This window comes from Jaculus jaculus, chromosome 1, assembly GCF_020740685.1.
Source record: "Jaculus jaculus isolate mJacJac1 chromosome 1, mJacJac1.mat.Y.cur, whole genome shotgun sequence".
NCBI lineage: Eukaryota > Metazoa > Chordata > Mammalia > Rodentia > Dipodidae > Jaculus > Jaculus jaculus.
The window spans coordinates 21,981,893-22,008,888 of record NC_059102.1 but is presented as its reverse complement, the minus strand read 5'-3'; the positions used below and the strand labels follow the sequence as shown (position 1 = coordinate 22,008,888).

The window sequence follows — 26,996 nt, the reverse complement described above, 5'->3', positions numbered from 1 at the left end:
AGAGGAACTTTACAGTGGAGATACGGCTGCTTCAGTGGGTGACTGAGGTCAGTTACAACCTTCATAGTCCTGTTCATCATCTGTGCCTTGTTATGGGACAAAGTGACAATCTACCTCCACAAAGTTCCTCCTAAACACCCACAGTTCTAGCATAATCATAAGAAAAGGAGGAAAAATCAGACATTCCAGAATTAGAAACATTCTATAAAATATCTCACTAGGACTCTCAAAAGTTTCAAAAATCATCAAAAAAGGAAAGTCCAGGCTGAAGAAATGGCCGAGAAGTTAAATGTACTTCCTGTGCAAGCATGCAGGCCTGAGGGGGCCTAAGGCCTCTGGAGTCCAAATGCTGGCATGACTGTGTACGGCTGAAACCCCAGCCCTGCCGGGAGACACCCAGAAATTGCTGGAGTCATGGTAAAAAATGGCAAGCGCTGGGATCGGTAAGAGCCTCTAGCTTCAAACAAGAACTGGCAGAAGAGTGTGGAGTGGGCACCAACATGGTGCACTGGGCACTAGCTAAGTAGGCAAATACACCTGGCCATAGGTGAGCACATGACATATGCCTCCCACACATAAACCAGTATACCCCACTTACATGTATACCACACGCATGCACACACACACACACACACACACACACACACACAAAACATGGAAGTCTCAGGAGTTTTCCTAGAGACAATTAGGAGTCAACTAACTGCAATCTGGTATCCAAGATGGGATGCTGAGACAGAAAAGGGATGTTAGGAAATCATAAATAAATAAATAAATAAATAAATAAAGTATGACCTAATATAATAAAAATACAAGTTATAAAATTATATTTAAAATAGGACCTTAAGTCTAAATTTAATGCCTAATATATTCTGAAAGGGGCTGGAGAGATGGCTTAGTGGTTAAGGTGTTTGCCTGCAAAGGACCTCAGTTCAATTCCCCAGGACCCATGTAAGATGCAGAAGGGGGCGCATGCATCTGGAGTTCATTTGCAGTGGATAGAGGCCCCGGTGTGCCTATTCTCTCTCTCTCTTTCTCTCTCTCTCTTTCTCTCTCTATCTCTCTCTCTGTCAGCTGTTTTCTCTCTTGATCTCTCAAATAAATAATTTTTAAAAACCTGAAGTGTGACACTCTGTCTTACTTTCTCCTTGCTAGGACAAAGCACCTGACCAAAAGCAAAAGCAACTGATGAGAGGAAAGGTTTTGCCTTCAGCTTAGGCCTTAGGGGAAGCTTTATGACGGCAGGGGAAAGCATGGCATGGGCAGAGGCTGCACATCACCTCTGCCACAGCAGGTGGAAACAGCAGTAGGAGAGGGAGGCCCACTAACACTGGCAAGCTAGGGGCTAATAATCCTCAAGGTCCACCCCCAGTGACACACCTGCTCCAGCAAGTCCCCTCCTCTCAAGTCACCATCAGCTGAGGACCCAGCATTCAGAACACATGAGTTTACAGGGGGCATCTGATTCAAACCAGCACACTGCCTCAAGGAAACAAAGTGGGAGAGTGATAGAGGATGACAGCCAGCATTCTCCTCTGGTCTATGTACACATATGCACACACGTGTACACACCATATGTACACATACACACACAATAAAAAATAAAATGGGGAGCAATTGAGGAAGACACCCAATACAGACCTCTGCCACACATGCACCTGCACACACATGTGCACCCACAAACATATGAACAGGCACTGGCGGGCACACCACACACATGCATCTACCTTGAGCAATTGTGTTTTACCTCTCAAATGAAGCAGCTTAAAATAAGGAGAACAATGTCCTCAAAAGCAGTGACAGAAAGACTGTATAGCATCTCCTGCTGCCCTTAATTTAGCTCTAAGAAATGCCTCAGGAGTAAAGTCAATAAGATGATAAGGAATTCTGAGAGCAGATCTAGAGTACAGGTCTGCACCTCCAAGGACAAGGGCCGGCCATTTCCATCCCATAAACTCCATCAGGGAACTGGCCATTTTAAGCTGTGGGTCTTTGTCTTTGCAATGGGCACAACACTCACCTGGGGCATGAGGAGGGGTTGAAACACATACAGATTTCTTTATGTACCCCCCTCATGTGCATCCACAAACACTTGTAAACAGGAGCCTGAAACTGCACTTCTGGTAAGTTCCCAGGTGGAATTGGTGCTGCTGCGCCAAGGATGATGAGGACCAAGACTAGTCCTTCTCATGCTGCGACTCGCCTGGGGACTTGATGGAAGTATGTATTCTCTTGCCTCACCCGGACCTCAGAGTCAGAAACCGTGAGAGGAATGAGGACTATTCTGTGTTTTAGCAAGCTTCCAGAGGCTTCTGATTCCCACTAGAGTTTAAGAACCTCTACGTTGTTCAGGAGATTAATATTTACTCAGCTCCTGGAACAAGGTTTATTTGCAGGGAAGTATGGGAAGTTAATAGAAGACCTGTGTTTGCCCATAAATTAAGTACACACTATCTTCTTCCTGGTCGCAGGGCTGTGTCCACACAGCCCATATGACCACCCCGTGATGGTTCAATGAGAAGGAACATGTTGATTACCCTGGACTTCTCCCACAGCACACTCAGACCCCATTGGGGGAAGAAAAAAAAAAAAAACAGATGGGAGCTGGGCTTTCAGGGACTGTAGGAGGTTCACACTTTGTCTCAGCCTGGGATATGTGTGTATTGGCTCAGCTCCAAACTCAGATGCACCTGGATCCCTAGTTATCTTTATTAAGGGAGTCTCATCACCATTTCCACTGCTTAGAGCCTAGAATCTGGTTTAAAACAACTCATATACTCACAGAGGCTCCTGGCTATAAAAGTCATCAGAGTTTTGTATGATGGTCTAAAACTGAAGCTTGAGATAGGACTGTAGGAATGTGTTTCTGTCCCCTTCTCATTGCTGGGACAAACACCAAACCGGAAGCAACTTGTGGGAGGAAAAGGTTTGTTTCAGGCTTACAGATTACAGGGGAAGCTCCACCATGGCAGAATAAGCTGTCATACTTCATCATACATCCATAGCAGAGACGCAACAGCCAGCACCGGCAAGCACAAGCTCACTCCAAACACACAAGGCTGGACTCACCCTCTTCAGCAGGGCTCTGCCTGCTGGAGACTAAGTAGGAAGCTTCATTTAAAAAAAAAAAAATACCTGGGGGTCTGGAAAGATGGCTTAGGGCTTAAGGCACTTGCCTGAGAAGCCTGAGGACCCATGTTTGACTTCCCAGATCCCAAGTAAGCCAGACACACCAGGTGATACAGGTGCAAGGTCACACGTGCACACAGGGTGGTGCACGTCTGGATTTTGGTTGCAGTGGCTGGAGGCCCCGGCATACCAATTATCCCTCCCTCCCTTCTCTCTCCCTATCTCTCTGTCTCATAAAAAAATGCCTGAGGCTATGGGGTCATTTTGGTTAAAACCAACCCAGGGTGGGCTAAAACCGCGCCCATCAGCAAGAGAAGTTTCTTATCAGACAAGCACAAGAACCTGAGTTTGGATCCTGAAAACCCACACATCTGTCGGGTGTGGCACAGCACACACGTAGTGTGGAGGTGGACATAGGAACATATATGGGGCCTGATGGCCAGCTCATCTAGCCAAATCAGTGAGCTCTAAGTTCAGTGACAGACCCTGTCTCAAGAAATAAGATGGAAAGTGATTCAGGGAGAGACCCGGTATCAACATCTGGCTTTCACGTGCACGTGGCAGCATTTGCATATGAAACCAGCACTCGGGAGGCTGAGGCCATAAGAGCACAACTCCAAGGCCTGCCTGGCCTGCATTGCAAGATCCTATTTAAAAAACAAACCAGGGCTGGAGAAACGGCTTCGTGGTTAAGCGCTTGCCTGTGAAGCCGAAGGACCCCAGTTTGAGGCTGTATTCCCCAGGACCCATGTAAGCCAGATGCACAAAGTGGTGCATGCATCTGGAGTTCATTTGCAGTGGCTGGAAGCCCTGGCGCACTCATTCTGTCTATCTATCTGCCTCTTTCTCTCTCTGTCTGCTGCTCTCAGATACATAAATAAAAATAAACAAAAAAATTAAAAAAAAAACAAGGGCTGTAGAGTTTGCTAGGTGGTTAAGGTGCTTGCCTATAAAGCCAAAGAAAGGACCTAGGTTCGACTGCTCAAGACCCAGGTAAGCCAGATGCACAAGGTGGCACATACATTTGGAGTTTGTTTGCAGCTGCTGGAGGTCCTGACCCATTCTTTCTCTACCTGCTTCTCTCTCTCTCTCTCTCTCTCTCTCTCCCTATCTCAAATAAATAAATAAAAATAAATTCTCTAAAAAGTAACCCAAATACTTGGCTGCACACAAGCCCAACAACACTAAGTTCCTGGGATGGAGAGGCAGGCATTCACATTTGTTTAGAGAAACGGGGGAAAAAGAAATCAAACCTGAAATATAACCTTTGTTTGTGAGTGAAATTAACCAGCTTATCACAAATTTTCAAGATACTTGGAATATTTCTATCTTTTCAATCTCATAGCTATCAACCTACTCTGAAGAAATATTCACCATGTAAATAAAAATGCAATGTGTGGGCTGGAGGGATGGCTTAGTGGTTAAGCACTTGCCTGTGAAGCCTAAGGACCCTGGTTTGAGGCTCGGTTCCCCAGGTCCCACGTTAGCCAGATGCACAAGGGGGCGCACGCGTCTGGAGTTCGTTTGCAGAGGCTGGAAGCCCTGGCGCGCCCATTCTCTCTCTCTCCCTCTATCTGTCTTTCTCTCTATGTCTGTCGCTCTCAAATTAAAAAAAAAAAAAAATTTAAAAAAAATGCAATGTGTAACAGAGAAAAATGGGAAACAATCAAAATGTGTATCAATCAATAATATATGGACTATAGTAACCATTTACCAGTTCCTAAGAAAGTATGAGATTTGTATGTGGGGATCTGAGGCAGGGCATGTCCAGAAAGAAGAAACAACGTTGGCCTGGGGTGAGAGCGCTGGGCACTGCAAAGGTAAATGGGGGTGGCCAGTACAACTGCAAAGCCTCAGCCAAAAGAGATGGAATAAGGAAGGTCTGGTGGCCTGAATGATAATCTCCAGAGAGCCATAGTCAGTCCTAATCCACAGAATATGTCAAAGTTACCTTATTTTGAAAGTGGTCTTAGTATTAAAAAAAAAAAAAAGACAAACAAACAAAAAAAAAAACACTGCTAAGAGTCTTGGGTTGAGGGTATCCTCTTGGGTTACCTGGGTGGTCCAATCCAGTGACAGGTGATTTTACGAGAGGCACAAGGACAAACACCGAGTGGAGGAGGCAATGCGAGGACAGGTGCAGAGACTGACACCATGTGGCTGGATGCAAGCGCAGGAATGCTGAGCCATCTCCCGAAGCTGCAAGAGGCAAGAACAGAACATTCCCTGGGGCTTCTGTGGGGAGCTGAGCTCAGCTGGTGTATTGATTGTGGGCTTCTGACCTCCAGATCTCCACAGGAATGATTTCTGCTGTTTGAAGCCATTGACTTTACAGTAATGGTTGTGGCAGTCATAGCAAAGAAATCCCAAAGGCCATAGAGGCCAGGGTTTTAGAGACCTCTGGTGGTTTTATAAGCCACGGGAAGGATCTAAAACCGCCCCTGGATGGGAAGCCAGGGGAGGATTCTGAGAAGCTAGCTGTTTTCCTACAGTATCATTCCAGCATATGGGGGGGGGGGAGTAGTATAATTTTAAGCCCCCGGATTTTTTTTGACCAAAATGCAATTTCCTAATATAAAGAATAATATGAGAGCTGGAGGAATGGCTTAGTGGTCAGGCATTTGCCTGCAAAGCCAAAGGACCCAGGTTCAATTCCCACGACCCATGTTAGCCAGATGCACAAGGGGGTACACGTGTCTGGAATTCATTTACAGTGGCTGGAGGCCCTGGTGCACCCATTCTCTCACTCTGTCCCCCTCTCTCTTCCTCTTTCTCTGCCAAATATGTAAGTAAAAATAAAATAATTTTTAAAAATAGCAATATGATTACAATGAAAAAATAGAATAAATAATAAATTGATGAAACACTGAATAGTGACGCTACCCACACCACCACCACAGCCTCCAAGTAGAGAGCCCCAGCTTTACCATCTGGGGCCTCGTCTATGTCTTCAAAGGGGCCACAGGCCTGCTGGTGGAGTAGATCTGTCATGAGAACTGCGAAGCTGTAAACATCTCCCTTAGGGGTACCTCACCAAGGCAGCTCGGGAAGTTGCAACAGCTCTGGGGCTGTCCAGTAGAGCTCTGTAAGACAAGGGAACGCGGTGTGGACAGAGAACTACAAAGCAAACGCCTTTGGCTTCCCCCTGTCATGAGAGCATCATGAGAGGTCGGTTCTGGGAGTGTCCCACTGGAAGAGCTCTCAGGGTCCCTGTGAGGGACTGCGGAGACACCAACCAGGAAGGATGACCTCCATCAAGCGAATGCAGGCTACGACAGGTGGCTCCCATGTTCTTTTCCATTTTCTGTGTTCAGAGTTAAGAGATTGATGAGGCTGGAAAGATGGATCAGCAGTTAAGGTAGTTGCCTGCAAAGACTAATGACCTAGGTTCAATTCCCCAGTACCCATGTAAAGCCAGACGCACAAAGGGACACATATATCTGGAGTTCATTTAAGGAGGCTAGAGGCCCTGCACTTGCTCTCTCACTCTCATTCTCTCTCTCTCTCTCTCTCTCTCTCTCTCTCTCTCTCTCTCTTTGAAAAACAATAAATAAAAATAAAAAAATAAGATACTAAAGTAATCTTGTTCACATACCATAGAATTAACTAACTATTAAAGTGAACAATTCAGTGGCATTTAGCACACTGGAAATGTGGCTTTATACTACCTCTTTTTAGCTCCAAATATTTTTACCACTCTAAAGGAAACCCCCTACCCATGAAGGACTTTTTCTGGTCTCCCTATAGTTCCTGGCGAACACCAATATGGATTCTGTTGATACAGATTTATATATCCTGGATATTTTATATTTTTCTTTTTTTTTTACAATGATGTGTGTAGGGTTATGTAATTATAAATGATAATTCTTAAAGGAAAATCTACGAGGCAATGTGAAATCAGGAGTGGCTGCCAACAGGTTTCCAAAATCTCTTCCTTAAAACAGGCACCAAAAGCCCCAAGGACTCAGGTTCGATTGCCCAGGACCCACGTTAACCAGATGCACATGATGGAATATGCATCTGGAGTTCATTGGCAGTGACTAGAGGCCCTGGCACACCCATTCCCTATCTCTATCTCTCTCTCTGTCTCTGTAATAAATTTTTCAAAAACTTAAAAATGTCTTGAGTAGAAAGGGGTTGCCAGCAGAAAATCTTTAAGCAGCTTTAAGCTTTAAGACAGAACTCCTGTAGTACACTGAGAAAACAGGATGCAAGTATGAGGAGGGACACCGAGGACTAAAGAGAAGGGCAGTGGAAGCTTCAGGTGGCCAAGCTAGGAGGAGAAGTAGTATCCCGACCCAGAACAGGCACCATTGGCTCAGGCCACAGGGAGGGCCATTTTTTCAAGTTCTTTTTGAGTGAATTGAACAGCCTCATTCCATAAGATGGAAAGGAAGGCTTTCCCACACAAAATGGTATTAGGAAGAAAAATGGCCAAGAGATCTTTGACATCTTAGCCCAGAGTTACCTGAGTCATCGATGGTTCTGCATGTCTGACCATACTTGAGCTCCCACAACCCAAAGCCCGACAGCTTCACTTGCATGCAACCATCTACCATGCACTTGGAAGGTTTCAGGTTGCCATGAGACCACAGTGGGCTCCCATGGAGGAACATCATGCCCTGCACATGCAAAAAATTGTATAAATATGAAAAGTATAAATAAAATTGTGCATATATATGTTAATATGACAAAGAATGCCCACATTATAGAAGCAACACTATGCAATTAAGACTATTGGGGCTGGAGAGAGTGCTCAGTGGTTAAAGACACTTGCTTGCAAAGCATGATGGCCCAGGTTCAATACCCCAGTACCCATGTCTAGCCACATGCACAAAGTGGAACATACATCTGGAATTTGTTTGTACAGCGGCAACAGGTCCTGGCACACTCATCTTCCTCACTCTCATAAATTAATAAAATAGTTGAAAAAAAAAGAATGCTATTATCCACATAGCACAGATCATATACAATCATGTGCTGAATAGTCCTGTCAGAGTAGCTTTCAGGAAGAAACAATAAAATGAGGAATGTTGGCAAATTCTTATCTTCCTCTGAATTTTCAGAGGTCGTATGTTGTTATACAAAGACAGCAGAAAGAACACTTATGTCAGAAGACATATGCTCAAGTCTACACTTTGCCACTGAGTCCCTTCAAGCAAGTTTCTTCACCTTGGTGGACCGTCATTTCCCCTTTGTGAGGTAAGATGGCTGAGAAACCTGCTATTTAAAGGATGACCTAGGAGCCTGGCAGAAGTGCAGAATTCCAGGCTCCAGCCCAGATGGACAGGGTCTGACTGTGCGTTTTAGCAAGAGTCCCAGGGATTCATGTGCACAGGAGACTCTGTCTGCAACACCCTGTCCTGCTCAGCTGACCCCAACCTTGGCTGCCTATTAGAATTTCCTAGGACTTCAAAACGAAATAAATAAATCAATACACACTACTTCAGAGTCATTTCAAGAGCCTATGTTAGTTGCAGGGCGCACACAGTTCAGGCCAAGCTTGGGTGCTTAAAACCTGGAAGCAGAAGGCTGCTCAGAATGAGGGAGAGAGTCCTTGACATGAAGTCACTTGCTACAGGAGGTGACTCATCAGAGCAGGGAAAACTCCCCTTTAGGAAGGGGGCAGAGGGTTTTGCTCCAGTGGGCAGGGGGCTTTCAATGGACAGGGAAGGGATTCAAGAATTGTCTGGGGAAGAAACAGGGGAAATCCAGATAAGATGGTGGCGTAGGTACCACGCCAAAGCAGCCTAGGGGGGAAAAAAACCAAAAAAAAAAAAAAAAAAAAACAACTCAGCAAAATACACACTTATACTAAAAAGTGAGGTGTATAGGAAATTGAAACAGCAGCAGAGAAGTAGGAGAGATCCTGAGCATCCAGAGCCCGCACAGGCCGGCAAAAGCCACCAGGATCAGCTCGAGCCACAGGAAAAGCCGGATGAGGGGAGCTTCCACTCACACCGGAGCTCTCTGCAAACTCTAGAAACATGAAGGGAGAGCAGCAGTGAACAACGGAGGAGCAGATCACAAGGTAGAAGAACACGTGGAACAGTGAGAGAACTAGAGCAGCTGCAGATCCCTACCCACCCCCACCACCTGTACCCAGCTCCAGCGAACAAGGCAGCATCCCAGGACCCTGCCACGCCAATTTGAGCCGACATTGGGACCCAAGCAGGAGCAGAGTCCGGCTCCAGCACTGGCAACAGCAGCCGCAGAAGCGGCGGATCCAGTAGCAGCAGCTTTAGCAGCAGCAGCAGCCGATCCAGCAGCAGCAGCTTCAGAGGCAGCAGTGGCAGCTACAGCAGCAGCAGCAGCAGTGGCAGCAACAGAGATGGACCCAGCAGCAGCAGTTTTAGAAGCAGCGGCAGCTTTAGCAGCAGCGGCGTTAGATCCAGCAGCGGCAGCTTCAGCAGCAGCAGTAGTGGTTCCAGCAGCAGGGGTGCCAATCTGCAGGGCCACAGTTGCCAGGCTCGGTTTGCCCCACAGGAAAAGCCAGTACCCAGCTCAAGAAATCAGAACAGCAGCCCAATGACCCAGCCATCAACTTTTGACCAAAAATCATCCAAAAAGGTAACTGGGATTGCACCAGGGAAGGGTCTCACTTGGTCACAAGCTGACTTGGATCCCTCAACAGACCAGAAATCGTAACCTCTTTGTTGATAAAGGATCTGGTTGTTATAATAACTACTCTTGAATAAATACTCGGTGCTGTTTTTGATTGAATGTATACAGTGTTTAGTTAAATTTTAGAATCTACCTGTATTTTATTTCACTCAGCCTACTTGAGTACTCCCATAGCAGGGAAACTCAACTCCTAGGAGCACCTTTGTAGATACTCTGAGAGTCTTAAGAGCCACACCTAACACTTTAAGCTCCTACCCTGAAGATATATAACATCAAATCAATTGATACAGCTAAGAATACCCAGCTAGCTAGAAAATCCAAGCATTAACTTAATCCAAGATGCAAAAATATATACATTATAACACAAGAAACACTAAAGGGCTGGAGAGATGGCTTAGCGGTTAAGCGCTTGCCTGTGAAGTCTAAGAAGCCCGGTTCGAGGCTCGGTTCCCCAGGTCCCACATTAGCCAGATGCACAAGGGGGCGCACGCGTCTGGAGTTTGTTTGCAGAGGCTGGAAGCCCTGGTGCGCCCATTCTCTCTCTCTCCCTCTATCTGTTTTTCTCTCTGTGTCTGACGCTCTCAAATAAATAAATAAATAAATATTTTTTTTAAAAAAAAGAAACACTAAAAAGCAAGACAATATAAATCCACCTAAAAGTATTAATGCATGAGAAATGACCTCTAGTGAGAACGAGTTAGAGGAAATGCCTGAGAAACATGTCAAAAGAATGATTGTAAACATGTTCAAAGAATTCAAAGAACAAATCAAAGGAATCAAAGAAGAAATCAAAGAGGAAATCAAAGGAATCAAAGAATGTGCAGGACACCAATTTAATGAAATAAAGAAGGCAATACAAGACATAAACAAGGAAATATAAATAATAAAGGAAAACCAGTCAGAATTACTAGCAATGAAGAACACAGTTAATGAAATAAAATACTCTGTAGAAAATCTCACCAGTAGAATGGATGAAGGAGAGGACAGAATATCTAAGCTAGAAGACCAGGTGGCAGATCTAATACAGGCCAACAAAGAGAAAGACAAACTTATAGAAAAGTATGAGTGGGTATTTCAAGATATTCAGGGCACTATGAAAAGATCAAATATAAGAATTCAGGGCATAGTAGAAGGAAAAGAATTCCACTCCAAAGGCATAGTAGGCATCTTCAACAAAATCATAGAAGAAAACTTCCCCCAAATTGGGAAAGAGGTGCCAATGCAAATACAGGAAGCCTTTAGAACCCCAGCCAGACAAAACCTGGAAAGAACCTCTCCTTGCCATATTATAATCAAACTTCCAAACACACAAACCAACGAAAAAATATTGAAAGCAGCTAGAGAGAAAAATCAAGTTACCTACAAAGGCAAGCCCATCAGGATTACAGCAGATTATTCAACACAAACATTAAAAGCTAGAAGGGCTTGGAGTGATGTATTCCAAGTTCTGAAAGATAACAACTGTCAACCAAGGTTATTTTATCCTGAAAAGCTATCCATTCAAATAGATGGAGAAATAAGGACATTCCATGACAAAAGCAGGTTAAAGGAGTATTTGAAGACAAAACCAGCTCTACAGAAAATACTTGATAGGATCCTCCATGCTGAAGAAAAGGAAAAGCACACATATAAGTAACCTGTAAAAAACAAGCAATATTAAAATACTAATTAACACAAGAGAGCAAAGGTAGAACCAGAACCACACACACACACAAAATGGCAAACATAAATACACACCTTTCAATAATATCTCTTAATATCAACGGCCTCAATGCCCCAACCAAAAGACATAGGTTTGCAGACTGGGTTAAAAAGCAGGATCCTACAATTTGTTGTTTCCAAGAAACTCACTGTTGCAGTCCGGTTCACATTGCTGGTAGAAATCACCCAACCAAGAGCAGCTTCGGGGAAAAAGAGATTTATTTTGGCTTAGAGGCTCAAGGGGAAGCTCCACAATGGCAGGGGAAAACGATGGCATGAGCAGAGGGTGGACATCACCCCCTGGCCAACATAAGATGGACCACAGCAACAGGAGGGTGTGCCAAACACTGGCATGGGGAAACTGGCTATAAAGCCCATAAGCCCGCCCCCAACAATACACTCCCTCCAGGAGGCAATATTTCCCAAATATCCATCAGCTGGGAACCTAGCATTCAGAACACCTAAGTTTATGGGGGACACCTGAATCAAATCACCACATTCCGCCCCTGGTCCCCATAAACTGATACCCATACATGATGTAAAATACAATGCATTCAGTCTGACTTTAAAAGTCCCCATAGATTTTATCAATCCCAATGATGTTCATACATCCCCATAGTCCAAGTTCTTTTAACTGAGCCATAATACCAAAAAATAACCTCAAAAAACCCATAATGGTACAGAATAAATATTCACACTGCAAAAGATGGAATAGCAAAGAAACATTCAACCAATACAAGATTTAAAACAACCAGGGCAAACATCAAACTCTAGCTTCAAATCCAGCAACTCTAGCCAGTGACAAATCTTCAAGTCTGATAATTCTAACCAGCAACAAGTCTCTGGCATTCCAATTCCGCCCCTCCAGCTAGGCTACTCACAGTCCTGGAAAACTTCATCAGGGCGGCAGCTCCTTGGAAGCCATCTCATGGTCCCAGCATCTCCACTGGGTCTCCACTGCAAGCCACGGTTCATCCTCATGGCCCCATGGGGTCTCTATGCAGGCAACCACCAAACCCACTTCACACTGCCCATGGCCATTTCCAAAACACAAGACTGTGTTGCAAACTCAATGACCCTCTTTTCAGCATTTCTTATACTCCACAATACCAGGTAGGGTGCCAATTTGTTAATCCAGTGGGGATTAAGCAGACTTTGAAGAACAGGACACCTTGAGCACTCAGGCCCCTTCAAAAGAGTCTACATTCTTCTTGTTGCCCCAGCGCAGGTCAGCTAGCCTACTCTCAAAGGTTGTAATCTCTCAGTTGCAGCTGAACAGGCAACAGTTCACCCAGAAATTTTTCTTTCTGTGCCATATCCCTTTGCACACACCAGTTCATTTCTATGCAAAGCAACCCTGCACAACTTCTCAGGACATGGGCATAAGAGTAAGCTTTTCACACAAACTGCTAGCCCAGTCCAGGCAAAGCTCTTTCTCACCCTCATGAACCAAACCTCACAGTCCATAGTTGTTACTGCATTCAGGTCTTGCAGCTCCGACCAGAACAGTCCATCAAGCTGTACTTACAGCACTGCAAGGCATCTCTTAGACCAAGGTTTGAACTCCTTCCACATTCCTCTTGAAAATCAGCTCCAAAAGGCTGAAACCACATAGTTAGGTGTCTAGCAGCAACTCCACTTCTGGTACCACTTTACTGTTGCAGTCCGGTTCGCATTGCTGGTAGAAATCACCCAACCAAGAGCAGCTTCTGGGAAAAAGAGATTTATTTTGGCTTAGAGGCTCAAGAGGAAGCTCCACGATGGCAGGGGAAAACAATGACATGAGCAGAAGGTAGACATCACCCCCTGGCCAACATAAGGTGGACCACAGCAACAGGGCGGTGTGCCAAACACTGGCATGGGAAAACTGGCTATAAAGCCCATAAGCCCGCTCCCAACAATACACTCCCTCCAGGAGGCATTAATTCCCAAATATCCATCAGCTGGGAACCTAGCATTCGGAACACCTAAGTTTATGGGGGACCTGAATCAAACCACCACACTCACCTTTCAACAAAGGATAGACATTATCTTAGGGTGAAAGGTTGGAAAACAGTGATCCAAGCAAATGGGCCTAGAAAACTAGCAAGGGTTACTATCCTAATATTGACAAGGTAGACTTCAGTCCAACATTAGTTAAGAAAGATAAGGAAGGTCACTTTTTATTGATTAAGGGCACACTCCAACATGAGGTATTACAATTCTAAACATAAATGCACCTAACATGGGGGCTCTCAAATTCATCAAACAAACACTATTAGAACTAAGGTCACAGATAACACCAAGCACAGTGGTGGTGGGTGACTTTAACACCCCACTCTCATCAATTGATAGGTCATCCTGGGAAAAAATAAAAAGAGAGGCATCTGGACTAAATGAGGTCATAGAAGGAATGGACCTAACAGATACATACAGGAAATTTCATCCAAATTCTGCAGAATATACATTCTTTTCAGCAGAACATGGGACATTCTCTAAAATAGACCACATATTAGGACACAAAGCAAATCTTAACAAATTCAGGAAAATTGAAATAATTCCTAGCATTCTATCTGACCACAATGGAATTAAACTACAAATCAGTAGCAAGAAAGGCTATAGAGCATACACAAAATCATGGAAACTAAACAATACACTACTAAATTATGAATGGGTCAATGAAGAAATCAAGAAGGAAATAAAAAAATTTATAGAGTCAAATGATAATGAGAACACAACATACCAAAACCTCTGGGACACAATCAAGGCAGATCTAAGACATAAATTTATAGCCTTAAGTGCCTATATTAAGAAATTAGAAAGGTTGCAAGTAAACAACCTAATGCTTCACCTTAAAGCCTTAGAAAAAGAACAAGGCAAACCAAAAATCAGTAGACGGGAAGAAATAATAAAAATTAGGGCAGAAATTAATGAAATAGAAACAATACAAACAATCCAAAGAATTAATGAAACAAAGATTTGGTTCTTTGAAAGGATAAAAAATATTGATAAACCCTTAGCAAATCTGACCAAAAGAAAGAGAGAAGAGACACAAATTAATTAAATCAGAGATGAAAAAGGTAACATCACAATAGATTCCAGAGAAATTCAAAAAATCATAGGGACATACTATAGAAGCATATACTCCACAAAGTATGAAGATCTGAAAGAAATGGATAATTTCCTTGATTTATATGACCTACCAAAATTAAATCAAGATGAGATTAATCACTTAAATAGACATATAACAAGCATGGAGATTCGAACAGTTATCAATAATCGCCCAGCTAAAAAAGCCCAGGCCCAGATGGATTCACTACTGAATTTTACCAGACCTTCAAGGAAGCGCTAACACCATTGTTTCTTAAGCTTTTCCAGGAAATAGAAAAAGAAGGAATTCTACCAAATTCCTTCTATGAAGCCAGCATCACCCTGTACCAAAACCAGCCAAAGATAGAACAAAAAAAGAAAATTACAGACCAATCTCCCTCATGAACATAGATGCAAAAATTCTCAACACAATATTGGCAAACAGAATACAAGAATATATCAAAAAGATCATTCACACTGACCAAGTAGGCTTAATCCCAGAGACGCAGGGATGGTTCAACATACGCGAATCTATAAATGTAATACATTACATAAATGGGTTGAAGGACAAAAATCACATGATCATCTCATTAGACACAGAGAAAGCATTTGACAAAATCCAACATCCCTTCATGATAAAAGTCCTACAGAGACTGGGAATAGAAGGAACATATCTCAATATAATAAAGGCTATTTATGACAAGCCTACAGCCAACATATTACTAAATGGGGAAAAACTGGAAGCTTTTCCACTAAAATAAAGAACAAGACAAGGGTGTCCACTGTCCCCACTTTTATTTAATATAGTTTTGGAAGTCTTAGCCATAGCAATAAGGCAAGAGACACACATAAAAGGGATACAAATTGGAAAGGAAGAGATCAAGTTATCATTATTTGCAGATGACATGATTCTATACATAAAGGACCCTAAAAACTCTACTAGCAAACTGTTAGAGCTGATAAAAACCTACAGCCATGTAGCAGGATACAAAATAAATACACAGAAATCAGTAGCCTTCATATATGCTAACAACAAACACACAGAGGATGAAATCAGAGAATCACTCCAATTCACAATTGCATAAAAAAAATTAATAATAATAAAGTACCTTGGAATAAACCTAACCAAGGAAGTAAAGAATCTCTGCAATGAGAACTTTAAAACACTCAAGCAAGAATTGCAGAAGACACTAGAGAGTGGAGAATCATCCCTTGTTCCTGGATTGGAAGAATCAATACTTTGAAAATGGCAATCTTACCTAAAGCAATCTACACATTAATGCAATCCCTATCAAAATTCCAAAGGCATTCTTCACAGAAATAGAAAAAAACAACCCAAAAATTCATTTGGAATCACAAAAAACCTAAAATATCTAAAATATTACTGATCAACAAAAATAAGGCTGGTGGTATACCTGATTTTAATCTATACTAGATTCTTCTCTCTCTCCATGCACAAGAATTAAGTCCAAATGTATTAAAGACCTTAACATCAGACCTGAAACTCTAAAACTGCTAGAGGAAAAAGCAGGGGAAACCCTTCAACATATTGGTCTTGGCAAAGACTTTCTGAATACAACCCCAATTGCTCAGGCAATAAAACCACAGATTAATCACTGGGACCTCATGAAATTACAAAGATTTTGCACTGCAAAGGACACTGTGAATAAAGTGAAGAGGCAACCTACAGAATGGGAAAAAATCTTCACCAGCTATATATCTGATAGAGGATTAATATCTAGGATATACAAAGAACTTAAAAAGTTAACTAATAAGGAATCAACCAAGCCAATCAAAAAATGGGCTATGGAGCTAAATAGAGAGTTCTCAGAGGAAGAAATACAAATGGCATATAAGCATCTAAAAAATGTTCTACGTCACTAGTCATCAAGGAAATGCAAATTAAAACTACATTGAGATTCCATCTCACTCCTGTCAGATTGGCTACCATCATGAAAACAAATGATCATAAATGCTGGCGGGGATGTGGAAAAAGAGGAACCCTTCTACACTGCTGGTGGGAATGCAATCTGGTCCAGCCATTGTGAATATCAGTGTGGAGGTTCCTAAAACAGGTAAAGATTGATCTACCATATAACCCAGCTATAGCCCTCCTAGGCATATATCCTAAGGACTCATCTCATTTCCTTAGAAGCATGTGCTCAACCATGTTTATTGCTGCTCAATGTATAATAGCTGGGAAATGGAACCAGCCTAGATGTCCCTCAACTGATGAGTGGCTAATGAAGATGTGTCACATTTATACATTGGAGTTCTACTCAGCAGTAAAGAAAAATGAAGTTATGAAATTTGCAGAAAAGTGGATGGATCTGGAAAGGATTATACTAAGTGAGGTAACCCAGGCCCAGAAAGCCAAGCGCCACATGTTCCCCTCATATGTGGATCCTAGTTGCAGATGATTGGACTTCTGCTTGAGTAGGAAAAAACACAGTAGCAGAGGCCAGTAAGTTAAAAAGGAGATATAAAGGGAAGAGACAGGAAGGGAGGAGGATACTTAATAGGTTGGTATTGTATATATATAAGTACAATGATTGAGATGGGAGGTAATATGATAGAGAATGGAATTTCAAAGGGGAAAGTGTAGGGGGGTGAGGGAGGGTATTACCATGGGGTATTTTTTATTATCATAGAAAATGGTAATAAAAATTGTGAAAAGAAAAAAAAATTTTAAAAAAGAATTGTCTGGGGCTGAGAAGGGAAATACTCACTATAGGAGGGAAAAAATTAGAAAATAAATATATCCAGTGTTGGGAAGATGACTCAGTAGTTAAAGTGATTTCTCTGAAAGCCTGCCAACCAGAGTTAAGATCCTTATCACCCATATAAAAATGGACTTATGGGCTGGAGAGATGGCTCTGCAGTTAAAGGCATTTGCTTCCAAAGTCTGATGACCTGGGTTCAATTCCCTAGTACCCATGTAAAGGGAAATGCACAAAGTGGCATATGCATATGGAGTTCATTTGCAGTGGAAAGATGCTCTGCCACAACCATTCATTCTCATGCCCCCCACTGAATTCTTGCTCTCTCTGTCTCTATCTATGTATCTATGTATTTGTCTATCTATCTATCCATACACACACACATATACATATCCAATGTATAAATAAAAATGCTTTTAGATGGACTTATTTGTCACCTCAAAGCACCTATGGTGATGGAGCTAGAGTCAGAAGAACCCTAAGGCTTGCAGGTCTTCCCCGTGGCATACAAGAGGCTCCATGACCATGCACCCCCCCACACACAAATACATATAATATTTTAAGCATGGTAGAGAAATGGATGTTTCTGTTTGTAATTTCCCAAGGCAAATGTAGTGCAGAGATGAAGGTCATGAGGCAAGGCTCCAGTGCGCTTCACAGTTGCCATAACAATGCAGGGTTTGGGGGAGAAGGCTAGTTGTCCTAACTTGTGCTTTCCTAACCACTCTTTAAGGCATCCCTGAGAAGGAATTGAAAAATATTTACCCAGCTGCTTGGAATTTCAGTTACTGCTGTAAAAGCTCTGTATATTATTTAACAAGAATTGCAGAATTGCTCCTTTTCAGGAGCTAAGATCAAAGCAATAGCCCCAGGAATAGCATTTCCAGATGCAAGTCTACTGTGGAGCATGCATACCCACATCTGCCTGGCAGTATGGTTCCCTCACACATGCCTCACACAACAGGTGTCAGAGTGACAGTGACAAATGACTGTGCCTCTCTCAAGAGTCCCATTGGATTTTTTTTTTTTTTTTTTTTTTTTTGGTGTTAGCTTCTTCGAGGTGCCAGCCCAAGTCCCTTAATTTAAACCAACTCATGAAATCCTCCTAGGGACCCTTGAGGTCAGGGTGGTATTGCCCTCAACCTTATCACACAGGTGAGCAAAGATAGGAAGAGAAATAAACATGCCCTGGTTACCTAGTTACAAGTGATGGAGTGGGGCTGGGAGCCCTGCCTTCCACTTCCATCCCATGCCCCTGCCCAGCTCTGCCACTGCTAAGGAAAGAAGCTTGAAAGGGGCAGGTTGTGAGCTACAGAGGCTTGCATGGGAATTCACACTGCGATATCGAGTTATCATGGACAAAGAAATGCTTTTAGCACTTTGTACTATGTACGCCATATATTTTATAACATTTAGCCTTTGCTGTAACAGGTTACTATTTTCTTTTAAGTGTGTGTGTGTGTGTGTTCAAAAAAGAGTGGGCACCTCAAGGGCTTTTACTACTACAAACAAACTCCAGATGCACGTGACACTTTGTGCATCTGGCTTTATGTGGGTACTGGGTAATTGAACCCTGGGCAGCAGGCTTTGCAAACAAATGCCTTTAACCACTGAGCCATCTCTTTAACCCCAGGTTACTATTTTTGTTGTTGTTGTTTTTCAAAGTAGGGTGTTGTGGAAGTTTGAATAGATGTCCCCCAATATATTCAGTTCTCTATTGTTTGTAGTTTGCATCTACAGCCACCTGGCTGGAGGCAGTGTCACTGGGTGGATCTTAAGGTGTGGTGGTGGGTTTCAAATTTCAATCTAAAGATATGCAAAGTGTGCCTAGCTGGAGTTCCTGAAGTGTGTTGTGTGACTTTTGGCTTTAGGCTAGTACTTCTCTCTCTCTGCTTGGACCTGTGAAGGCAGGCCAGCTTCTTCTGCCATTTATGGAACTTACCCTGGATCTGTAAGCTTCAATAAATATCCCTTCCTCCATAACTGTGTCTGGTCTGAAAGTTCATCTCAGCAAACCTGAAGCTGTCTGCTACAGGTGTCATTCTAGCTCAGGCTGACCTGGAATTCACTATGTAGTCTCATGCTAGCCTTGAACACATAATGCTCCTCCTACCTTGGCCTCCTTAGTGCTGGTATTAAAGGTGTATGCCAGCATACATGGCTAAGTTTTATTCTCTGTTTCAACATAAGAAAACAGGATTTCATAGTGCTCACAAGAAGTCAGGAACAGAGCTGAGTTTTCAAAGCCTAGCCACTTCTAAGCCAGTAGGTTTTCTAATTCCTGGGCTCTGGGAAGTTGCTATGGGGAGTGGGGAAGGGAGCCACACACACACATACCCTTGCACATTACTCAAGAGCAACCCAAATCTAATTAGACTCAGAACCAGTGGAAAAGGGGAAAGGGAGCCAGATATCAGGATCAGTGCAGAAGGACATTGGATGGCACAGCAAGGAGGCCAGAGGAAGGACATCTTGGAAAGATTATTACATGAACTAGCAGGTTCCATTTACCTTGAGCCTCTTGGGCCACCAGTTCAAGTGCTGACAGGCTGAGTCTTCCTCTTGCTTTAGCCAGAGCCCTCAGGAAATGTGGACTAATACAGAAAATAATAAATCGCTAGGAGAATAAATACACCCCGCCCCCGCCACCACCACCTGAAGATCAGGAGACAGTGTCATGTTGTATTATCATTGGGACTTTGTGCTTTGGAGAAGGTCAAGTTGGATCACATTTGTTTCCAGTGGGCTGATGTCCAAGCTCACAGTCTGGTAAGACCTGCATCCAATCCAGATTCTCCCTGACCTCACCGGCACCTCTCTGAGTGTCACCTCACCAACATACCCAACACTTTCTGTTGTCTTCTGCTCTTGCTAGTTCTAGTCCCCCACCCACCCCTCCAGGCAAGAGACGTGTTACACTCTGGGATATTATGGGAGCTCATGCCATGAGGGCAAAACCTTCATGCTTTAGGATGCTAGGAATGCAGTCTTCTCCAAAAGCAGCATACATGTTTGCTTCATTTTCTGTCTTAATGAAACTATGTGAGGTAATTAATATTGTCAGAGAACAACAAGCGCACTAGGAGAGTGTTCATGATTCATGGGCCAGACATCATGCACACCAGACAGTCCTACCACCTGACTGCTACTCGTATTTCTTGTCCTACTGGAAATTTCTGCAAGGCCTTGAGGCTCCTACCTCTGGATGCCAAATTTGTGTTCTTTGGTGCTTAGCAGGGAGTATAACATGGGATAAGGACAGCCTTTGAGATAGGCCACAAATCCCAATAGGGACAAGTGGCTTTACCTGACTAAGCCTCACTTACTTTCTCTTGAAAAAGGAGTAAATAGTAATACTAATATTTGAGTTAAAATAAATTGACAACAGCTAATTAAGATCACTGTCCAAAAATAGATGATGCAAGTTGTATACTTTTTTGCATGTGTATGACTATGTGGCGTGCACGCATGTGTGTGGGAACATGAGTGTGCAGGTGTATGTGCAGGTGCATGTGTGTCAGGTGTCCCCCTGTATGGCTATCTACCGCATTTTTAGAGAAAGGCTTTCATCAAACCCAGTATTCACAAAACAACAGGAATCTACTTGCCTCTGCCTCCCAGAACTGAGATTATGAGCATGTATAGCCATGCCTGGCATTTATAAGTATGCTGGGGATCTGAACTCAGATCCTTAGGCTTGCATAGCAAGCACTTTACCAACTGAGTCATTTCTCCAGCCCTGCATGTGCATTTAAACGTTTTCATGTTATATAAGCTAAAAAAGGTGAAGTTTATTTTTTTTTTGGTATTTTGTTTCATTTTTTAAATTTTTTAATTTTTATTAACATTTTACATGATTATAAAAAAAATCCCATGGTAATTCCCTCCCTCCCCCCCAGCACTTTCCCCTTTGAAATTCCATTCTCCATCATATTACCTCCCCATCTCAATCATTGTACTTACATATATACAATATCACCCTATTAAGTACCCTCCTCCCTTCCTGTCTCTTCCCTTTATATCTCCTTTTTAACTTACTGGCCTCTGCTACTAAGAATTTCCCTTCTCACGCAGATGCCCAATCATGAAGTTTATTTTTATAATATAGTGTATTTGACATAAAGTATTTGAAATTACATTATTATATTTTTAAATATTTATTTATTGGAGAGAAGGAGAGAGAGAGAGAATGGACATGCCATGGCCTCCAGCCACTGCAAACAAATTCCAGATGCACGTGCCACCATGTGCATCTGGCTTACATGGGTTCTGGGGATTCAAACTTGGATCCTTAGCCTTCTCAGGCAAGCATCTTGACTGTTAAGCTGTCTCTCCTGCCAAAAATTGTATTATTTTAAGATACACTCAACATTAAATTAACTATGAGATGGTTTATGTCTTTTTGAAACTAAGTCTTCAAAAGGCATGTGAAGTTCATTCTTGTAACATATCTAAATTTGGACTATCTACATTTCCAGTGTTCACTAGAATAGGTAGGTGGTAGCTGCTATAGCCCTTAGAATTCTTGAACAAATTCAATAAGAAAGTGTACTTTTTTAGTACTAATAATGGGGTTATCCATGGTAGTACTAGCAGTCATGCTATTAATAACAAGAGACATTAATTGGATATCCATTATGGAGTAGCTATGATAGTAAGTTTCTTACATACCCTAGTTCTCACAGCCACTTTATGACATGGACACTGGAATTATTTTTATTTTATACCCAGACAGATTGAGGCTCAGAGTGGTTAAGGCCAGGACATGAGAGTCAGGATTCAAACCCTTAAGACAACTTTATACCAAACTGTCCTTCTTCCTCAGAATCCATCAGGACTTCTCTTAGAAAACAATGTCCATCCCCCACTCAGGAAGACAGTTTTACTTTCCAAGGCCATTTCCAGACTCACCCCATTGTTTGAACTCCTTGGGGACAAGAAAACGAGTCTCCTTCTTCTATGCCTTCCATGCCCAGAATCTAATAAAACCCAAACAAAATATTCAATAACCTAACTTTACCTCTTGGTGTGAAAAGCTTTTGGCACAAAAAGCTCTCTGATATGTGGTACAGAGGAGAGTTTGGTCCAATAGACATGATGTGAAGGCTTGTTTTAAGGATTGGTGCGTGATGGCCAAAAGTCTTTGTGGGGGACTTCCAGATAAGATGGTGACATAGGATCACACTAATCCAGCCTAGGAGGGATGTGAGCAAAACCACAGCAAAATACACTCTTCATCTGAAAAGTGAAAGTGGGTAAGTTTTGTCCCACCAGAGTGGAGAAGGAGAAAATCGGCCAGAATTCCACTGAGGAGCTTGCAGACCTGAGCCATGGGACCGATGTGGATCTGAGTGCCCAGTTGGTGCCCAGCTGCAGGAGCAGACACCAAACAAGGAGGTTTTCCAACTTCGACAGTCTCCTTGAAAAATCAAGAAACCTGAAGGTGAGTCAGCTGGACTCAGGCATGACCGCGAGCTGAGTAGTTCCCAAACAACTCCAGGCTTCCTGCACTCTCCCATCCCCCAACCATCAGACCCCCAAACCTCCAGAGGACGCATTCAGCTCCCAGTGTCAGAGCACAGCTGATCAGATCACCAGATTCACAGCCCAACATGGAGGGATCAAGGTGGGCACTCAGCATTGGGGTGATTTGAAGCCAACCCAAAAGGTAATGAGGCCGACTAATAAAAAGGGAGGTACATAGGCCTGCACTGGAAGTGCTAATCTCTCTTTCTATGTCAGAGCAAGTTATGGGTTACATACTCTTGGTTGAGTTTACTATTCTCAATTAAGCTGTATTTGGTGGTTGTCTATTGTTTTTAATGCTTTCAGACTCTTAGGGCCTTGGTCTTTTTCTTTTGTTATTATTGGAGGCAGGGTCTGATTCATAACCAAGCTGAATTGGAACTCATTTTAGAACAGAAATCTCAGCCTTCCAGCTGACAGGATTAAGGGTGTAGAGCAACACATACCCTTAGGGTCTGTGGCTTTGTACGGCTATCTGTTTCTGTCAATCCCCACACTTGCGAACCCTGCACTGGCTTTTACTGATTGTGTATATTGCTCAGTTGAAATTTAGAATCTGCCAGTACAGTGCTCTACCCAACCCACTGGGACACTTGGATAGCAGGCAAACTCAACACTAGGATTACTTCTGCAGCTGGTTTGGAGCACAATAGCTACATGAGGCACCTTAACTTCCTACTCTGAAAGCATACAAAGTTGGACTTCCAAATCTAAAAGTACCACAAATTATTAGAAAACCAAAACATCAAATTGACTCAGGATGCAAAATTCACAACACTGTAATACAATCCCACCAAAAACTATAAATCCATCAGAAATGGCCCCCAATGAGACTGTTTTAGATGAAATGCCTGATAAATATTTCAAAAAACAATAATTTTATCTATACTCAAAGGACTCAAAGAAGAAAACAAAGGAATTAAAGAAGAAAACAAACTCATGAAGTAATTCCAAGAGAACACAGGAAACCAGCTTAATGAAATAAGGAGGTCATTACAAGATATGAGTAAGGAATTAGAAATACTAAAGAAACACCAGGCAGAAATTCTAGCTCTGGAAAGCACAGTCAGCCAAATAAAAAAAGTCTGGGGAAAGTCTCACCAATAGAGTAGATGAAGGAAAGAACAGAATACCTAAACTAGAAGATCAGTGGCAGATCTAATACAGTCCAACAAAGAGAAAGACAAGCTAATAGCAAGATATGAATGGAAATTTCAAGATATCTGGGACACTATGGAACGATCAAACATAAGAATTCAGGGTATAGTAGAAAGAGAAGAATTTCAATCCAGAGGTTTAGTAGGAGGCAGAGGTAGGAGGATTGCCATGAGTTCAAGGCCACCCTGAGACTACATAGTGAATTCTAGGAGAGCCTCAGCTAGAGTGAAACCCTACCTCAAAAAAACAAAACAAACAAAAAAGAAAGAAAAGAAGAAGAGACAATCTTGAGGTTTTTTTTTTTTTTTTAATTTCTAACATTGAAATGATGGCCACATATGAGGGTATGGTCATTTGAATGTCAAATGTTCCCCATAGTCTTACGTATTTGTAATTAAGCCTCTTACCGAGTTCCTAGCTGGTGACAGTTTGGGAGATGGAGCCTTTCTGGAGAAGGTATGTTGCTTGGGGAAGGCTTTCGGGTATTATAGGCAGCCTTTTTTGTCTTAGCCAGCTCACTCTTGCTGCTACTTCCGAGCTGCTGTGGCAAGATGTGATGCCCAACCTCTGCTCTGCCACAGCATGATTAAATTTGCCCTCAAGACTGTAAGCCATAATAAACCCTTTCCTTGCATCATCTGCTTCTGGTCTGGGATTGTATCCCAGCAATGCAAAGGTAACTTCAACACATGGGAAGCATTGGATCCAAGAACCAAATTCAGGAGCAGTGGTGACATCTTAGAAGAAACTAAGCTCTTCCAGCTCCCACCGAGAACAAAGGAAACCAGATACTCGGCAATCCTACTGTTAATATGATCTCCCAGCAGGCAGCCCAAGATAATTACAATTACATTTAAAAAGGAACTGCCCTTGGATGAACCAGAGAAAGCATTGATAAAGTTCCTTATTAGCAGGCACTAATGAAGTCTGAGGTAAGACGTAATATTTTGCTTACCTTCAGGCTTCCTTTTTTGCAATAATTGGTGACAATGCAAATGTCAGGTGGTTCTGTGCAAATACCAAAGAAGGGGACAATGTTTTCGTGCTTCAGCTCACACATCTGGAAATAGTAAGTAATTACAACACATGTGTAGAGAATGACTTTGAGCCAGGGACAATACTATATGCTTTTCATATTTACATACTTCCAGATTGTCCTTAAGACCTTGTGAGACTCACTGCTAGCTTCCAGACAAGGGAGAAGAGGACTAAAAGGTGAAGTAGTTATTGAACAACATTTGAATGGTAAGTGGTGGAGCAGGGAAGTCTGGCTCCCGCAAGTAAACAAGAGGAATTATCAAAGGCTAACTTTAGCCATGAGAAGTATCTGAGCCACATCACAACAAACAGGCCCAACCCTGCTTCCCTGCTGTGGCTGTTGATGTCAAGGCAGGCATCCCAAGTGGTGATTGGGACAGAACAAGAAGTCAGACCTTTTCCAAAGTTCAAGTTCAGGACAGGTTGATATCCACCACAGAGAGGGTGAAGGTTCAAAATTAAGACCAGAAGTAGCTAAGGGAGTGGGGAGGTAGACCTAAAAGGGAGCCACGCTTCAAATGTCTGTCTCCAGCCACAGGTCTGTGATCCAAAGCCTTGGATGTTGTATTGGTGGGCCAACTTGAGAAGCAGCCCCCCACCATTGCTTCTTTGGGGTGGAGTCTGTCCCTCACAGCGGACATGGGGCAGAGGCAGGATAGAGGGGAGCCTCACCAGCCAGACTTCTTGAAGCAGAGTTGGCTTCCTAACCCAGGCTTCTGCTTGCTCACCAACATAGCGGATGGCGACGTGGTTTCCCTGAAACCAGACACAAATTGAAATGCTCTTAACCCCAGAAATAGCTACAAGGAGGGGATCTAGAACACTGGCACATCAACTGTGGACAAGAGCATTCAGCCTTGTCCTCATCAGCCTCATCAGCCCTTAGAGAGGAAGGGTACTGCTCAGCAGTGAGACCTCATTTTAACTGGCATCACATCCCACTAAGGTTGGAATGATGAGCCTACTTCCAGATAGGATCCCTGAGGCTGGGTAACCTTCTGGGGTGGCACATGTGAAGAAGTACACCCCAAGTGTAAAAATGGCCTATTACCACAAGGAAACAGTGAGTTGAGGTCATGAGTCTGGAGTCAGATGCATAGTTCAAGACCATTGTGACCATGAGACTTAACTTCTCCAAGACTCCATTTCATCATCTGAAAAATGGGAATTAAAAAACCCACCAAACTCATAAGGTTGTTAGAAGATTACATCCACTAAAATATGTGGCACTAATGACCTGCAATCCCCTTGGGGTTGACCTGCATCCCCAATGAGGAAGGCATCTTCAGAAAAGGGGCAGGGATGAGAGAAAGGATGGTACTAAAGTGTGATGTTTACATACAAAATATGTCCATATCTAATAAAAATAAGGGCTAGAGTTATGGCTTAACACTTAAGGCATTTGTCTGCAAAGCTGAAGGACCCAGGTTCAATTCCCCAGGACCCACACAAGCCAGATGCACAAGGGGGTGCATGCATCTGGAGTTCTTTTGCAGTGGCTAGAGCCCTGGCACACCCATTCTCTCTCTCCTTCTATTTCTCCCTCTTTCTCTCTGTCAAATAAATATATAAATATTTTTTAAAAATAAAAAAACTATATTTTGACATAGTTTTAAAATATTTTCCCAAGATTGTTAATTGCTTCACAGTATTATCCTGTAGCTCTAACCAAGGTGGATATGAGTCTATATTCTTTATTTTGTCAATAATGAAAGATATTCTTGTCCATAAATATCAATGATGGTATGAGACATCTCCAGAAATAAATTACAAAGGCAATGGTTGTAATATATATATAGATAGATAGATAGAATATATATATATATATATATATATATATATATATATATATATATATATATATATATATATATCACTGGAAGCTCAATGGCTGGCCCATGTTAAGTTTGCCATAACTGGAATACATTATTGTTGTCCCTACGGAGTCTGCTGTTAGAATCACTAAATTGGTCAACAGGAAAACATGAGTAGAAGTAAAGCTAGAAAATGGGCGAGAAAGAAGTCCAGGTGAAG

At 42.6% G+C, this 26,996-nt stretch overlaps 1 protein-coding gene across 1 annotated transcript in view; it reads right to left on the bottom strand.

Annotated features, from left to right (window-relative positions):
• LOC101602013 (guanylate cyclase 2G-like) overlaps positions 1-26,996 on the bottom strand; it is a 65,746-nt gene that overhangs the window by 23,486 nt on the left and 15,264 nt on the right. Inside the window, 4 exon segments of the mRNA XM_045145753.1 lie at positions 6,054-6,209; positions 7,595-7,748; positions 24,880-24,984; positions 25,635-25,718. Coding sequence (XP_045001688.1) covers positions 6,054-6,209; positions 7,595-7,748; positions 24,880-24,984; positions 25,635-25,718 — 499 coding nt within the window.